An 18,581-nucleotide genomic window follows, 5' to 3' on the forward strand; every position below is an offset into this window, starting at 1 on the left:
TCTTTCAAGATTCATTGTGTCTCCTTTCCTTATTTTTGGCCTTGAATATAAATTGTGGATTGGAAGGGTTAGATTTCATGTTGAATCAGGCAAGGGGAGGGATGCCTAAAAATAATAGTTCCCTATCAAAATAATAGGTTCCTATCAAATCATCATGCCTCTAAAGCAGGGGTCCCCAACCACCGGGCCCCGGACCGGTACCAGTCCGTGGATGATTTTGTACCAGGCCGCCTACTTTGCTTGGGCGCCATCTTGTTTCGACGGTGCTTGAGAAAGTGCTTCCGGGTGAGCTTGTCAGTCGTTGGTTGGAAAGCGGCGTTTGGGTGCTGAAGGAATCCTCGCACCTTAGTTTCGTCAAAGGGAGGGGCGGCTTCGAATGAAGAGCCGTCCCGTTGGCGGTGGAGTCTTGCATTACTCAGGAGGAGATTAAGAAAGAGCCCGAAAAGTCCATCGACTGCGAGAAGGTACAAAGGAGGAGTTGAAGGTGGCGGGGAGAAGCGGGGGATGGCTGGCTGGCCGGTCACTAGGCTCACCTTGCCTTGGTCATGCGTGCTGATGCCGGTACCGGTCCATGGATCGGTCTGTGGATTGTACCGGTCCGTGGTACAAAAAAGGTTGGGGACCACTGCTCTAAAGGAAACCACTCTCTGATTGAGATCCTTTGTTTCAATTCGTAAAAGAACTGAAGTCACTCCTTCCCTAGGTATTAATATTTTGTTCTGGTGCCTTTGTTGGTATTTCACAAACATCCAATTTTCTGCAAGACAGGCTTCCCTAGTCCTGAGCAACATGCAATTAATGTTCTTTTCATGCTAGGAAAAGGTGCACGAGTATACAGTGCATTTCATCAAAGCTTTTGGTGTTATGGAGTTCATTTCATAAAATAGAATGATTTATCTTTTGTTATACATTACAGCAAGACCATTAAGAATGAAAATAAAGCAATGATTGCTGAACGCAACAGGAAAGGGTGGCATTTACCTGTCACCCTCTTCTCAGGCAAGACTCCCACCAACTGCTGTAGATACTATAAAAAACAGGGATCTGATTCCACACAATAAGTTTATTGCTCTTGTGTGCATGTGTGCTTTAAGTCAGTATTGACTTCTGGGAACTGCCTGAACAGGTCCCTTGGCAACATTTTGGAAGTGGTTTGCCCTTGTTTACTTCCTATGGCTTAAAGAGAATGACCTGTCTAAGGTCACCTTGATGGCTTCATGCATCAGGTGGGATTAGAATTCACAACCTCCCAGTTTCTAGTTTGATATCTTAATCACTGTATCAGACTGGCTCTCCTTCCCTTTATGTGAAAGAAACAAAGGACAAATACAGTTGTTTAGATGAGACCTGCACCCTAGTATTACCATCTCAGAACTACTGTTGCAGAAAGCAAACATCAGGAGATGTTAATTTTCTCACAACAGTATATTTGCTATAATCAGAACAATCCCTGGATCAAATTTTTCTACCATGATATGCTTCTGGGACAGTGGACTTCATTTCCCAGAATTCTAGGTTAACTTGGAAAACATGAAAGGGGAGAAGTCAAATGTGGATACTTCCAATTGCTTTCTTTGTTATTCTGAGTAGAATAATCGTAACCCTAGCTGTCTCCTCTTTTGCACTTGCTTTCAGTCTTCTCCAGCATCAGGATCTTTTCAGAAGTGTCCTCTATTCTCATTTGCTGGCCAAAATATTTGAGCTCCAGCTTCAGTATTTGTCTTTCAAATACTTTCAAATACTTCAAATAGTCAGGATAGATTTGCTTTAGGGTTGATTGATTTGAACTCCATGTGCAGTGATGCCATTGTGCAACATTGCCTTTACTTATTTGCATTTCAATGATCAAGGCAATGGTCAATGTATGTAGACTGCAGAATTTGTGTGATGATGGTTGTTGTGCCTATTTCTTAATCCCACCCCCAACCAGCTTCTTTGCAGCTTCTTCTTCTGAGTCCAGTGTACTTATATTCTTGTCTTCAAAGATAGCTTTTCACAGTTAGAAATGCACATAAAAGCTTCAACTCAGCCTAAGTTTCAGTATTAATTTGTTCACATAATGAGATTGGTCTCATCTCTCTCTGCCCATTCTCACTGCTGCTCTAGATCCTGACTTATCCTAACAGAATACAGATTTCATGTGAACTCAGCCAACTGTAATTAACTAAATAAACAAATCACAGCTTAATGGGATGTGTGAAGTAAGATATCCTGGCTCCACTGTCCTTGTGAACTTTTAGGTCTCCTTAGCAGTAACCCACAGTTGTACCTAACGGTTGTTCAATATTTTTGCCCACTTATCAAACAATTACTGTCTACCAAAGTGGCACAAATCATAAAATAGAAGTCCTGCCTTTTGAAAGGTGAAGTATTCAATGAGTGTGCTTTTGTGTATGAGAGTGTGAAAGTGAGAGACATCACATTCCTAAGAGCAGAAATCTCTCACTTGAACAATCATGAGTGAAGTAAAGTTGATAACAAAACCACAAAGATTTACCATACTTCCTGGAAATTAATTATTGACCTAAGCAAAGCCTACCACCTTATTAACTGCTTCCTGCCAGGAGGAGAGTCAAACAGCATATGTTCCATGCTTTTGATTTGAGGATTAAGGCAGAAGGAAGTGACCTCACATTAGCAATCTCCTCAGTCACCATTTCATAACTGGGCAGGTTCATGATGTGTAGACTTCCCCAGCCAACAGAGACGTTGCTAAGAAATTTGGGAGTTGAAGTCCACTCATCATAAAGTTGTCCAGATTGGGAAATATTATCGTAGACAAAGAACAGGAGTGATAAGTAAAAAGGAAACACAGGATAAATCTTTAATTCTATTTCCCCCTTTTGGTCACTAGATTATGAGGTACTGAAGAGAAGGTTCCACAGGAATTGGACCTCCAAAACTGCCATCATGCTTGTTCTGTCTTCTTCTCTTAGCCCTGATGATTCTTTCTGAAAGAATTGAATACCAATCTACTGTATTTTGGCTCCAATGATAATTTTCCCAATGTAAATCTGGTCTTGTCCCATTCACACAGCATAGCAGATTTGGTTAGAATCTAAAGGACCTACCCAGCTGGCTTCCGACATTCCAAAATTCTTGAGGATCATAATTTGAAGAGTCTGTTCTGGTTCCCTTGGGATAGATTCTTGTAAGGAAGCGGACTGTGTGTGAGACAAAATCAGGAGCTGCAAAAAGATATAGGAAAAAAGGCATGTTCAAAATGTTATCGCAAAGAAATATGCCTAACTTTTGTTTGGTTACTGCTATGTTGCTCTATATTATTGGTTCACTGCTTCTTTTATTGCTTCTTTTATTATGCATATTCTTGCATAGTTTCAAGGAATGCTTTTCTCAACTGTTTTGACCTACTTTCTGAAGGGTTTTTGGTTTTTTTTGCAATGAGAAGCAATATGTAAATATTTAAAATAAAATAAATAAGTGTGGAAAAGGCTACAGACAATTTTAAAACAGCAAATAAAACAAGCTGACAATATTTTAACAGGGAGATTATATATGCTGACAACAAATTTGCAATATGTATTTATGCTGCATGCCTTTTGGGAGGAAGAGGGTACCAGAGCCAGTTTGTGGTAGTAGTTAAAGCCAGTAGTCTAGAAACTTGGGCACTGTGAATTTTAGTTCTTCCTTAAGCATGAAAGACATTTGGATGACTTTGGGCCAATCATTAGGTGTCTGTGAGTTCTAATCCTATTTTCGGCAGAAAAGCCTAAAATCTTGGTGACTTTGGATCAATCACCAGGAGACTGTGAATTCTAGTCCTGCCTTAGACATAAAACTCAGCTGTGTGACCTTGGGACAGCCACTCTGTCATGCCCCTGTTGGAGTCTGAAGCCGAGGAGGAAGCCAAACAGCTGACAGGGAGTGGGAGTATGGCTCTGTTGGCTGTGGCTGGGCAGAGCAGGGAAGAGGTAGAACAAAGGAGAGAGAATTCAGAGGAAGACCCAGGCCCACCCCCTCTTCATCCTAGGGCATGCAGGGAGGAATGGAGAAGAGAGCAACATGGGTTGAATGGCTTACGGGGGAGGAAAGGGCCCTGATTCACTTCATCAGCTGCAGCTGGAAACACAGTTTATAAAAAAGGCAAGTTGTGTGCAGCAAGTTGTTGGGAGAAAACATGACTTTATCTTGTATTGTCCTGGCTTATCTGTGTTCCTGGCACCTTTCCAACTGTGTGGGTTTTGCTGTGCTTTCAAGTCTGAAATTCTTGTTCCTGCCCTGCCAAACTAATTACTTCAGTTTGGCTTGTTTGGACTTTATGTTATATTTTGTGTTTACTCTGTTTTGGACTGAATTTTCTGCAGTCAAATGCTGTTCCTGGGAGAGTTTTTTTCTCCAGCCAAAAGGTAACCTGGACATTGGGGGCAAAGTTGGAGATAATAAAGGGACGTCTACTGATTATATGACTGTGTTGCCTTTGTGCCATGCCCCGGGTCATCACACACACACTCTCAGCTCTGGGAAAGGCAAATCACTTCCAAAAATCTTAACAAGTAAATTGCAGTCACTAATCCAGGCATCAGAAGGAGTCAACAATGACTCAAAGGCTCAATATACCTGAAAGTAATTTAGCCACGAAGAAGCTAGATTGATTTAGCAACAATTAAGAGAATTTCAGGAGAATAGCCATAGGTCTTCTTGCACTTCCTTGTCTCTAAGTTGACCAAGGGTAAATGTGAGCAATCAACCTGTCTTCTCATGATTTCATTAAAGCCCAAAAGGAAACTCTTCCTATTGCTTATTCCTTTGAGGGTTTTTTTTTTAAAGTAAGAGTGCCATCCTCAGTAAGGAGGAGTCTGATATTGATGGAGAATATCTCCTTTTCCTGAGGAAATTCAGATAAATTGTCCACCCAATTTCTCTTTCTTTACGTTTGCTGGATAATTTCAAAAAGGTCAACTATCCTGGCAGCCAACTTTCCCAAATATTTTGCTTTGAATCAAATCTCTGCAAGCTTTATGGACCACATTCTGTGTGAACATCCATTTCAAAACAAGAAAAATGACATGATTAAGCCAACTGTTGGAAGTTCTATTTGCAAGATTTATTCCAGTTTAGGTAGTAGGAGGGAAGGAGGTAGATAAATTGAGAAGTCTTGAGGTTACATCTACTGTAAATATCAGACAGTAGAATATATTTCTGTCTTGATGGGTTAGGTAGCAGTGTCTAACTGACTTGGTAGAACTTTAAAAAAATGGTGTAGGGTCAGTCCTGGTTAGCATTTAGATGGAAAGCAGTGGGAAATCTTAGGACTGGTGGCTAGATTGAGAAGTAAACAAACAAACAAAAGAGGAGGCACTGAAAAACCACATCACTGTGGTTATCCACTACAATTACGTGGAAGTGTCTATGAAATCCCAGAGTTAAATTTGGCACAAAAGTATCTTTATAAAGTAAAGGTAATGGTTCCATTCCCACATATGTGCTAGTCATTTCTGGCTCTAGGGGCAGTGCTCATCTCCATTTCACAGCTGAAGAGCCAGCGCTGTCCGAAGACGTCTCCACGGTCATGTGGCCAGCATGACTAAATGCTGAAGGTGCATGGAACATTATTACCTTCTCACCAAAGTGGTCCCTATTTTTCTACTTGCATTTTTACATGCTTTCGAACTGCTAGGCTGGCAGAAGCTGGGACAAGTAATGGGAGCTCACTCCATTATGCGGTGCTAGGGATTTGAACCACTGAACTGCCAAACTTTCTGATCGACAAGCTCAGCATCTTAGCCACTGAGCCACTGGGTTCCTTACCTATCTCTATCTCTCTATCTCTAGGTAGAGATAGAGATAGAGATAGAGATAGAGATAGAGATAGAGATAGAGATCCAGGGATGGGATTCAACTGGTGTTACTACCAGTTCGGTGAGAGTTGTGCATGTGTGGTGTCTGCTGCTCTTCAGAGCTACCGATTCTATAGAACCGGGCCGAACCAGTAGCATTCTACCCCTATATATATCCATATAGTACATCAAAAAGCTTCATAAATTAACACAAGGCATTTTTATTCTCAAGGACATTTTGAAAACTACACTGCCTCCAAAATAAATAGAGAAATATGCAGCTCGCTTAAATATTAGTTGATGGTTGAAACGTTTACATTACCTCTCCGGCTGATGAGCTTCTGACCTTTCACTTCTCCGATGGAATTATTCTGGTAGCATTTCTGCTTCTCCTTGGAATCCTCAAAGCTGACAAACTTCCGAGAAGCAGTATAAATCACGAGTTCAGAAAGGAGTAAAGCCACTTTGACTTTATGGCCCTAAGAACAGAGATTGACAAATGTTATGACTCTCAGAAGTGAAAGTACTGTCAAGTTTAAGTACTTGACAAGATTGGGAAGACAGTGTAGTTTCTAGGCAGACACATTCTTCAGTCTCTTCCCATTCCGTTTGAACAAAAGAGAATGTGTAAAGGTCTATATTTAGATCAAGAAGGCCTCAGGATAATGGGATCATTGCACCTAAAATGTTCTGGACCACACCCTTGTGCCTCAGACATGTTTTTTTTTTCCTATAGAGGATGTTTTAATGGAATTATCCAGGATGGATTCTGGCAGACATGTCTGTACCAGGGGATTAGGTGGGGTGCTAAAGAGTAAAGCAGTTTTGTAGTGTTGTGATAGAAGCTTCACCCCATGTGTACGTGCGTTGTGATGTCAATTTCATGCACGTACGAAAGAGGTGGAATTTCCATTGGAACAGGATAGCTGCCTTGGTGGTATCTTGGCAGCAAACGTGGTGATGATGTGAACCTGGACTGGTAACTGCAAAACACTTAATGGGTGCTTTCAGACCCTTTTCCAACCTGGCAATTGTGCTGCTTTAACTTCTCAGGAGAAATAGGGGGCTGCCTGTGTAAACATAGACATTCTCTTCCCATTTTTTCTAAATGACTAGTTTTCTGTTTATGAGCTATATGTGTGAACCTGAAATCATGCAAAACATCCTGAGTTGTCTGTTTGAAAGAAACCAGCACAACAATATTTTCTGGCAGAGTGGGTGACCTATAGTGCCAGGCTGTAAGGTGTCATGCCCCTGTCAGAATCTGATTGGGGGGAGCGAAGCAGCTGACAGGGAGTGGGAGTGTGACTCCATTGGCTGTGGAAGAAACTGGGGAAGGGCAAAGTCCAGCTGCAGAACAGGTGAGAGGTAGAACAGGGGAGATGGAATTCAGAGGAAGACCCAGGCCCATCCCCTCTTCATCCTAGTGCACACAGGGAGGAACGGAGAAGGGAGCAATGTGAGTTGTGTGGCTTACGGGGGAGGAAAGGGCCCTGATTCCCTTCATTAGCTGCAGCTGGGAACACAGTTTTTGAAATGGGAAGATGCACACAGCAAAGTGTTGGGAGCAAATCATGAGTTTATCTGGTCTCGTCATGGCTGACCATGAGAGAGAACAAGGATATCTCAATGGCCATGTTTCCCAACCTTAACAACTTGAAGACTTCAACTCCCAGAATTCCCCAGCAGGAATTCTTTCATAATGGCTTCATTAGGCTTTTTTTCACGTATTGAGACTTTAATGTTTTGGAAATCGGTCCTTGCAGTTTCGTATCCAGCTAGTTGGGCCTGCAAGTGTTTGAGAAAAGCCTTACATCTGTTTTCTGTTCTGACCCAAGCCTTGTTCAAATCAAACAAACACAAAGTATGTATAAAAACAAACCTTTTTAATGCGGTGCTGTGAATTCTGTTCATTCACAGCTAAGAGTCATTCAAAACTAATTGTCCCAGATAAGAGTAAGCCCTTTCAAGGTTGTGAAAGGCTGACAAAAACAAAAGATTAATTGCAGATAAATATCCCAAGCCAGAAGTTTCCAAAAACAAATCGGAGGACAAGAACTCTGAGCATAAAGAACTTCTTTGCTTCCTGCAAAGAAGCCAACCCTGAAGGCTGGCTTTTATCCCTTATGGGAGGGGCCATCACCTTCCAGCCTTACTCCCAAGTTGCCCATGCTGCTTCAGCTGGTCTTTCCTTCGAGCAGCCCTGTGCACCCGCGCACTGGGCACAGGCTCCCTGGAGTCCTCTTCATCACTGCTGCCAGACTCCACGACCTCCGAAGGCAGCACCTCACTCTCCGATAGTCCTGGCCCTATCCATGTATCAAATGCAGGCCCCTCATCTGAGTCCTCGCTCTCAGAGACTGCTGCAACATTTTCTTATTTTGAAAGGATCTGGGCAACATTGCTGTGGACGATGGCCCTTGGCTTACCTTGTCCTTGTCTTTTTTAATGGGCTTCCGAATGAGCGCTTTCTTTAGCACGTGTCCAGCACCTTCATCATCTTCATCCTCTGACTCCAGGGTATCCTCGGTTTCTTCTGTAAGGCCCTGGTATGCCTGACCCCTCCGATTAAGGGTGTCTTGGAGTGATCCAGCTTTCTTATTTTTGATCAGGATCTTTAATTTCAATTGCTAGGAAGAGGAAAAGGTGCACTCATTCAGTATGGTAAGCTACAAAACTAAATGGCAAGGATAGTTAAAATAAGTTTCTACTTTGATGAAAAGAAAGACTATGGATGATATGATAGCAGTGTTCCAATATCTGAGAGGCTGCCACAAAGAAGAGGGGGTCAAGCTATTCTCCAAAGCACCTGAGGGCAGGACAAGAAACAACTGGAAACTAATCAAGGAGAGAAGCAACCTAGAACTAAGGAGGAATTTCTTGACAGTGAGAACAATTAACCAGTGGAACTTCTTGGCTCAAGAAGTTGTGAGTGCTCCAACACTGGAAGTTTTTAAAAAGAGATTAGACAATCCTTTGTCTGGAATGAATATAGGGTTTCCTGCCTGAGTGCTAGAAGACCTCAAAGGCAGCCGTGGGATTCAACCGGTGTTACTATTGGTTCGGTGACAGTGTGTTTTGCATGCGCATGCACAACATTTCCCAAATACCTCAGCTGTGCCGCCTGGACAGCTGACAAGTGCTATGCTCGGGTGTACAGCATTTGAAAAGTCTCTTCTTTCCTGCTTTTTTAACCTCAGCTGTGCCGCGCAAAGCAGCTGAAGATGAAAAAGCAGGAAATAAAGGACAGCCAAGAGCCCGGGTGGGCAGCTAGGCCAAACAGACGAACAAAAGGTTGTTGCAGCGAACTGGTTCGGTGTCTGCTGCTCTTCAGAGCTACCGGTTCTATAGAACCAGGCCAAACCGGTAGTATCCCACCCCTGCTCTAAGGTCCCTTCCAATTCTGTTATTCTTATCTTCTATCCTAGGAAAATACTCAACAAGCAAATACAGGAGGGCTTCACACATCACGTTAAGTAGCAAATAAAACTACTTGTGGCCTAGTACAGCATGTGAATTTGGTCTGTGTAAGTTGGCACCATGCAGTGGTGGGATTCAAATTCTTTTACTACCGGTTCTGTGGGCGTGGCTTGGTGGGCATGACAGGGGAAGGATACTGCAAAATCCCATTCCCTCCCAACCCCACTAACCTACTTTCCAGCTCTGTTCTCCTGTGCAGGGCAACAAAAGAAGATCCAGCCAATCAGCTGGGACTTGGGAGGCAGAGAATAGATGGGGGTGGGGACAGTCAGAGGTGGGATTTGCCAGTTCTCCAAATGACTCAAAATTTCCACTACCGGTTCTCCAGAACTGGTCAGAATCTGCTGAATACCACCTCTGGCACCATGATAGGGATTGTACATCCTCCAGACCCATTTTTCAAATTTCAAAAGCTGTTCAAATAGCAGCGTTCAAGTCAGGAATGGCTCTGATATCTCAATTGAATCTGTCCCAAGGCAGCCAAGCAAATGTAGATATCATGGCTCTACACCAATCCATGCATGCCTGCCATGGGATTCATATGTCGATAAGCATAAATAATGCTGCTGCAACACCAATAATCACAACTGTCATGTCATCGCTGGCACAAGGCATCTCAGTCCCTTAGCTATCAAGCCACGTATGTGAGCGCTATCACAAAAGTCTGCAGACATCTATCCCTCAGCAAATGGTGACAATTAGAGCCAGCTTAGATCTCACAAAAGCTAAGCAGAGTTGAACTTAGCGTTTATAGAGGAGATCACCAAGGACATTCAAGGGCTGTGGGACCAGATTTGGAAATTGACAACAGATCCTGGGAGGAAACAGTAGCATATACTTCAAAATGGTTGTCTCAAAACAATAAGGATTTCTCCATTTACGGAGACTCTTCAATTTACAAGCATTCATTTAGCAAGCATTTGAAGTTACAATGCCCTGGGGGGAAAAGTGACTTATGATCATCCCCACAGTGACGGGATCAAAATTTGAGTTCTTGGCAACCGTCAGGTATTTGCAACAGTTGCAATATCCTGGGATTAACTTTCTAGCCAGCTTCCAACGAGCAAAGTCCCCAGGGAAAGATTTTACCTCTGGGGAGGGTAACTCTGATGGCACAGCATTGTCAATGGTTGTAGTACACAAACTATCCCGGAGGATGTCGAGAAGATGAGCTGCCATCCTTTCCTGCTGTGGAGGGCTGCAGTGATTTTCCAGTGACAAAATGATGGGGTAATCTGAAGCCTGAAAATAAATTGAAGAGGTTATATAGGTAGATATGTTACATAATTACAACATATAGAGACCAACAAAGGCTATGCCCATAAGTTTGCATACATTTCCTAGTTTTAGCTCTTTAGCCTTCGATGTTATTGTCATTTCAATTTATGGAGCCTTTTAATTTTACACCATACTATTCTAGTCTCGCATTTATAATACAGTTGTTTAAATATGGATAGACAATAGACAATAGAATTCTTTATTGGCCAAGTGTGATTGGAGGAATGAATTTGTCTTGGTGTAAATACTCTCAGTATACATAAAAGAAAAGACACATTCCTCAAGAGTAGAGAATCATAATGTAAGTGATGCCATGATTTTAGGCTTCATATCAGCTATTTTAAATCATATTTAAAATGGTTTAGGTGGTTTATGTTTATATAACACTTTTCTATGTTTCTGCATTTTAATTGTACTCTGCCCAGAGTAGCTCTGCTATGGGATGGGCCATCTTCACTTGATGTATAAATAAATAAAAATATTTACTTGTTATCCCAGTTTTATCCAGACTGTATACATCTCTGCCTTTCACACTCTTGTCTTCATAACCTTAACCTTAATATCTTAATGGTATCGGTATCAACATTTTATAGTTTGTGATTTAAATTTTAGGCATTTGTTATATAGATTAGATTGTTACAATAGGACAGCTGTAATTTTATCTGTGAATGTTATGTGAGTCAATGACCAAAATAAAGGTATTGCTACTGAAGCATATAAGAGGTTTTACACTGATTTATTTCTAAAGATAAGGAGGTTCATGCTGTCATATCGAGGGGATGTAATAGATACAAATTGATCGAAAGGAACTTCTTTGAATTTTTTCTTTCTTTTCTATTTTTCTTCTACTTTTTTCTGCCCCTTTCTTGCATTTTAACTTTTTAATTTTCTTTTGTTTTTCTTTAGTTTGTATTGATCTGTATCTTCCTTTAAAAGAAATTAAATTATATTTTAAAAAATAAGTTGATCCTATTCCCCAACCAGCTCTATAATGTTCCATGAGGCTGTCCCTATGTGGAATTTCATCTAGAATTAGTCAAGATAGAGTAGGGTGCAGGTGGCTATTTTGCTACTAAAAGTAAGTACTTGCTTCTCATTTAAGAACCTTCTTCAGTTTTGCTTCTTGGAGGAGAAGCGAAATGTCTTCAAGGAAAAACAAAGAAAGTCCAGTTGCCTCTTGAAAAAAGCACTTTTGGGACAACCATGACTTGGATGACAAAGAAACTCCATACAGAATTGAAGAGACAATGTAAGATTTCATGTTTCATTGTTGGATGGAATAGAAAAGCTCATTAAGATTATTGATATGAGAATGGCACAGTTTAGTTAGGTGCGCCCAAATTGAGTCCAACTGGCAGCAATTGTCCATTTAAATGCCTGCCAAGTTGATTTGATGCTGACAACTGTCAGTAGTTGTTCTAAGGAAATTCTTAATTTTGTCTATCCATTTTTATCTTTTTACTTACCACAGTTCAGCCATGTAGAGTTGTTTTATCCCATCCCTCACAGGTCTGAATCATGTGAATTTCTGTTAACTCACCATCATCTCAACAAAACAGTTTTTCCTTAGTCCAGGGTCAATTGAGCGATTCTTCCTGCTTTTCATTGTACTCATCTCCAAATCCATAAATTGAAAGCATCAATCTTCTTTCTCCTGCACTTTCTAAATATTTCACTGCCATACAACACCACTTGTTTTATTTATGGTGAACTGGCTTGTCATAACAAAGTCCTTATCCTTCATCACCTTGTCCACATCTATCATGGCTTCCCTCCCAAGGATTAATCTCTTTACTACTTTAACACACTGCCCTTCTTTATCTATAATGATAAAGAAACTATCTTCCACCTTGCTGCATTTCGCAGTCAGTCAGTCACAACTTCACAAAAGACACAGATGATTGTGTAGATCTCTTATATTTAACATTGACTGTTGTTTCATTTTTCATTTTTTACTTTCTGAAGGAGTTTGTCTTAGTCATCTTTACCTTGCCATTGTCTGTATATCTGATGCCAGCATTTATTGCTTTTAACCATACTATAACAAGTTTGCTGCATGACCTAAATAAACCCAGGGATATTTTCCCTATTTTGAATGACTCTATTTTTCCAGACTCTGTTTTTACCCAAGTTTCTTGCTCTTTATAAAGATTCCTCACAAGTGTAATCAGTTGTTCCTGCACACCCATTAATCTTCATAAGTTGCAATTCTAGCATTTTTTACATAGTCAAAGCCCTTGTTGTTACCAATGAAGCAGATTGTTCTTCCAAAGCTGCTTTTAAATGTTCTTCCAAAGGTGCTTTTTCAAGAGGCAACTGGACTTTCTGGTTTTACTTTGAAGACATTTCACTTCTCATCCAAGAAGCTTCTTGAATGAGAAATGAAATTTCTTCAAAGAAAAACCAGAAAGTCCAGTTGGCTCTTGAAAAAGCATTTTTGGGACAACCATGACCTGGATGACTGAGAATCTCCATAGACATTAAATTTTCTTCTTATTTTAACTTGTTATGTTAAATATCTCATGTTACGTCCTACTTATGTACTTTATTATATTATATATTATTTAAAACAGTGACTGTGAATGTTGGTGACTTTAAGATGTGCTATTTTCTCAGAGCTTTTATGGGGTACCATACAAGTATTATTAATAAATCAAGCAGTAAAACACCAGTGATGTTTTTCAGCGATGTAGCCCTCAACAAGATGCACAGAGCAAAACTTCTGCAGCCAGCATGTAGAACCACCTCTAAAGTCTTCTACAGATGTGTGTATAAGATGTGTCTAAGTCTTCTTTAGAGGTGATTCTCTAAAGTCTTGTCTCCACCATCTGACAGTCACACATAAAGGGAACAGTTACATCTGTAGCAGAGGTCCCCAACCTCTGGGCCTTGGCCCACTAGTGGACTATGAGCTGTTTGCAACTGGGCCACGGAAATGGTGGGCGAGCGTGCACATACGCATCCCCTTGTTCAAGCAGTGGAGGAGCATGTGCATGCATGCTCCATCTGCATGAGCGGTGAGCGCACATGCATGCCACTGGTGCAAATGGAACTGCACGTGTGTGCTTGCCGGCCACTCCCCTCTTCTCCTCCCCACCAGTCTGCAAAGCCAGAAAGGTTGGAGAACTATGATCTACAGGATAGGAAGCCATCCACACTCATCCATCCACAGTTGCTTCTACCTTGATCAACCCTAGGCAACACTTACCTCAAACGCATGTTTTTGTATAACATTGATGACATTCTGGAAGGTAATTTTGCTTGTCAGAGTATGTCCATGATAAACCACTGGCTCATTATTTGGTCCATCCCAGCAGTCAATCTCCACGCAGCGGCATCCCCTTCTAAGGGAACTTTTAAAAGAAAAATGTGTTTGGAAGGTTTTCAGCAATACAACAAAACAATCCCATTTTAGCATCAGATTCAGTAGAACGGATTGTGGAGTTGACTGTGTTGTTGCTTTTGTTTCAATGCTGTCTATTCTTGGTCAGAAACTTGAAGGTGACTTGATGATTTACAAACATTGGGTCATTAAATCAGAATTTGTTTTATAATTTGTGGGGTTATTTTTCAATAGCTCTTTATTGGGTGAGAGCTTGTCTTCACGTAGAACACAAAACTCATCACAACTGTTTGTACACACAGATCAGTATGTTGCTGGGTTCCTCAAACTTTATATTCAAATCATGATACATTTGACAATTTCTCCCAGTAGAGGATTTCCCCTATTTATGAGCTATGAAGCATGATACGACCTTGATGTATCCATCATATGTAGCCTTTCCTCAGAATTATTGAAGACTGTATTAAACAAGTTTATCTTCACATCAGAAGATAAAAGTCACAACACTGGCTAGACCAAAGTAATTCAGTCTGAAAGGAGAATGCAATCTTCATTAAGCTGCTACCTTTCATATATACAGATTTTAACTCTCTGAATTTTTAATAACAGCAGTACTGACACTAAATTCTGGGAATGAAAGCCTGCAAATCTGACTGACTCCCAGAGATAACTTAATTCAGCTGCATGACATTCCAGTGTCTTTTGTGAATTTTGTGCTGATTACTGACTAAAATCCAAGACTATGAGTAAATTTGCATCTTCTACAACGCAGAACTCTGATTGTGTGCCATCTTTTTCAATGTACTCAACAGATATAGAATTTTGGAACACTACTGTAATCTATTTTATGACAACTTGAAACCACTTCAGAATCCTTCCTGAATCCCTATAAAAAGTGTAAGCTTCAGGATAAAAAAAAAATCAGATTTCAAAATATGAATATGCTAAAATCTTTCTGTTGTTTTCTCGAAGTTCTTGGAGGTAATATCTTTAAGTGTTATTATCTTTCATCAAATAAACAGCACTTTAGACTTTTCCGGGGGGGGGGGGGGGGGGGGGGGGGGGGGGGGGGGGGGGGGGGGGGCGCCCGGGCGCGGGGGGGGGGGCCGGGGGGCGCGGCCCCGCGCGCGCCCCCCCCCCCCCCCCCGGGGCCGGGCCCCCCCCCCGGCCCCCCCCCCCGCCCCCCCCCCCCCCCCCCCCCCCCCGGCCCCGGGGCGCCCCCCCCGGGGGGGGGCCCCCCCGGGCGCCGGGGCGCGGCGGGGGGGGGGGGGGGGGGCGCGGGGCGGGGGCCGGGGGGGGGGGGGGCCGGCCCCCCGGCCCCCGCCCGCGCCCCCCCCCCCCCCCCCCCCTCCCTCCCCCCCCTTCCCTCCCCCCCCCCCCCCCCCCCCCCCCCCCGGGGGGGGGGGGCCCGCGGGGGGGGGGGCGGGGGGGGGCGGGGGGGGGGGGGGCCGGCGGGGGGCGGCCGGCCCGGCCCCCCCCCGGGCCGGCGGGGGGCCGCCGGGGCCCCCCCCCCCCGCCCCCCCCCCCCCCCTTCCCCCCCCGGGGGGCGGCGCCCCCGCCCCCGCCCCGGGGGGCCCCCCCCGCGGCCCCGCCCCCCCCCCCCCCCCCCCCCCCCCCCCCCCCCCTCCCCCTCCCCTCCCGCCCCCCCCCGGCCCGGCCCCGGGCCGCCCCCCCCCCGCGCCGGCCCCCCGGCGGGGGGGCGGGGGGGGGGGGGGGGGGGGGGGGGGGGGGGGGGCCCCCCCCCCCCCCCCTATAGATCCACCCGTTTGTTTAGTCCATTCTCCAAACCATGAAGAAATAAACATATGCCTGGGATCAGAAAAGTCTTCCCTATTCATCTCCAAATCTCATTACCTAGAAGCCCAAGGCTACACAAAAATCATGACCGCAATAATTGACTAACCACAACTCTCAGAAAGCATGGCCTGAAGTCTGCTTACTAGAGATCCATTGCCTCTCAAACCCATGCTTGCATTTCTTCATCACATTCAGTCTCTTTTTAATGACAGAAATCACAATTTGGGATAGTTTCATTGACATTCTCTCTTAGTTCAGATTACCTTTCTTGATGAATAGATCCAACCTGAAATGTTTTATCTTGCTAAAGGAAGAACAGATCCTTCCTCCTACAAGCTGACACCATTTGTTTAACCATTGTTTCTTGCAAAGAGAAAGCCGTACAATAGGACTAAGTAATAGACACATCTCAAATAAATTGCATTAACTGATTAACTGCAACATATCCAATGAAGCTGTCAAGCATCATCCTGGACCTATGATATGTTGATGTCATAATCAAAATCAAGCAGTTTGCCACCATCAATTTACAGCAGGAAAATTATTGAAACAAAAGTCACTTCAGCAAGTTGAAAATTCCTTTAGTCTCCTGTTTGGCTAGAGTGGTTTTCCTGAATTGTATCCTATTTCCATTGTTAAATTCTGGAAGCAGCCTAAAGTAGAGTTTCAGGTAAACTTTACAGATCAATAATATCTAGAAATAAACTTTAAGATTCCACTGCGAATCACAACATTGCAGCACATCTGATGCTGGAAGAGTTGTTCAATAGCAATTTTATTTATGTATACATTTACAGATAAATCATTTTCAAACATATTTATGTAATAACTAACAAAAAAAATAATAAAACCAGTAAAAGAAATTAACCTCCAGTAACATTCATGTGTTATTATATAATAATACAGATTACAGGTGTTCCTTGATTTATAACCATTCGTTTAGTGACCTTTCAAAGCACTGAAAAAATGACATGACCATTTTTCACACTTATGACCATTGCAGCAATCCCAAGGACATGCAATGAAAATTTGGACTCTTAGCAACTGGTTCATATTTATGATGGTTACAGTGTCCCAGGTCACATGATCACTTTTTGTGACCTTCTGACTAGCAAAGTCAATGAAGAAGCCAGATTCTCTTAACAACTGTGTTAGTACCCTAACAACTGCAGTGATTCATTTAACAACTGTGGCAAGAAAGGTCCTGCAATGGAGCAAAACTTAATTGTCTTGCTTAGCAATAGAAATTTTGGGGTCAGCTGTGGTTGCAAGTCAAGGACTACTTGCATATATATTCACAGTAATACATCAGTGATACATTCATCTTGAAAAATAGTAACAATACATTAGATAATGCTTCAAAATATTATTAAACATTTCTGTAACAAAAATAATCCCAAAAGAAAGGAATTTACAGTTACTAGATCAGAACAGTATTCTAAAAGCAATAATCAGTGAGAGGGAGGTCATATTAATCAATAATATAACGACTACCCAATACATGAAATATTCAGAAATAAATCAAATTAAAATAGATTAAAATTGACCTTATTAAGTATGACTTCCTGTATTTATCGCATTGATTTCAGTAGGGAAAAATGACTAATTAGTCTAGCTTCAACATAATAAATTGCAAGAATAGTTAAGAAAGTCTTAGGTATTCAATTAAATACATTATTTCAAATAATAGCATTAGATATTATGGCATATTCCATAAATGTTTGCATAACTAAATAGTTCAAAGTTTTGTCTTGGTTAGAATAGAAAAGCAGCGTGGTAGCTTGTGTGATCAGGATGCTGGGATGGAGGTCAGTGAGCCCACGTTTGAGATCCAAGTACTGCTATGGGGCGGGGTTGAGCTCCCATCTTTCGCTCCAGCTCTTGCCGGGGTCATGGAAAGATCTCTCAGTTGGATGTTCCCCACACAATGGTGATGTCACCAGCTACTTCTTTCAAACCACAAGTGCTTTAGTGCTTCTGACATGAGTACAGGCAAAGGTTACAATAGAAAAAAAGGAATACCTGAATAAATCAGGTAATCCTTTTCATCATTCTAACTTGGGATTGGAGTTTTGCTGTAGCTATCATACTTAAGTAGCATTCTTTTGCACATCCATCCACCATTCTGCCTCTCTGCCTCTCCCAAAGGAAGTACATACTTGGCATAGCCCCACAGATGACTTGGCCCTATTAGCTGATCCTGGATAAGGTAAGTGTTGTGTGAAGACGATATGAAGTAATCGCACAGCGGGAGATTCATATCTTGGTAAACCATTTTGTTCTCCACTTTGAATATACCGCAGTCTTCTGACAGCATATATCGTATAAAGCCTTCGATGGTCATCTCCTTCTGGCTTCTTGCTAAAGGCCGTGGTGGGAATTAAAAGAAACAAGCTCAGTTTTTTCAGATTCATGTTCCAACTAAAACTAAACAGACTAGAAAGAGTCCACATATCCTTCACCAGATCTTAAGCTGCACATTGACACTTACTTTATTTTATGTCATTAGACCCTAGGCAAGTCTTCTCCAATCAGGAGACCTGCAGAAATTCTAATTAGTTTCACCAAATAGGGACATGGAAGCAGGCATGGTTCTTTCATAGGCTTGTTGTAGAGCAAAACTCTTCATTTGGGGCAACCGGAATAATTTCTTTGAAACTTTGAGGGAAATTCTCTATTAATTATACGGTATTTCTCAACCTTAACAACTTTAAGACACCTAGACTTCAACTCCCAATTATGCTGGTTGTGGAATTCTGGGAGTTGAAGTCCACACATCTTAAAGTACCTACGGTTGAGAAATGCTGAGTTATTACATAACTCTTCTCTATACTGCCTAGGTTCTCTCAATATATTTCTCTAAACCTAAATTGACCCTGGGTAAT

At 42.3% G+C, this 18,581-nt stretch overlaps 1 protein-coding gene across 1 annotated transcript in view; it reads right to left on the reverse strand.

Annotated features, from left to right (window-relative positions):
• Positions 1-18,581, reverse strand: part of LOC113419363 (1-phosphatidylinositol 4,5-bisphosphate phosphodiesterase zeta-1) — a 51,815-nt gene that overhangs the window by 17,676 nt on the left and 15,558 nt on the right. Inside the window, exons 3-8 of the mRNA XM_087969131.1 lie at positions 17,856-18,057; positions 13,765-13,909; positions 10,368-10,520; positions 8,228-8,428; positions 6,121-6,277; positions 3,072-3,188 (exon numbers count right to left, since the gene is read on the reverse strand). Coding sequence (XP_087825257.1) covers positions 3,072-3,188; positions 6,121-6,277; positions 8,228-8,428; positions 10,368-10,520; positions 13,765-13,909; positions 17,856-18,057 — 975 coding nt within the window. The remainder of the gene's footprint in view (positions 1-3,071; positions 3,189-6,120; positions 6,278-8,227; positions 8,429-10,367; positions 10,521-13,764; positions 13,910-17,855; positions 18,058-18,581) is intronic.

The sequence above is a fragment of the Notechis scutatus genome, chromosome 6, assembly GCF_049901735.1.
Source record: "Notechis scutatus isolate UNSWTSFEM ecotype Mainland chromosome 6, rNotScu1.2, whole genome shotgun sequence".
Taxonomy (NCBI): domain Eukaryota; kingdom Metazoa; phylum Chordata; class Lepidosauria; order Squamata; family Elapidae; genus Notechis; species Notechis scutatus.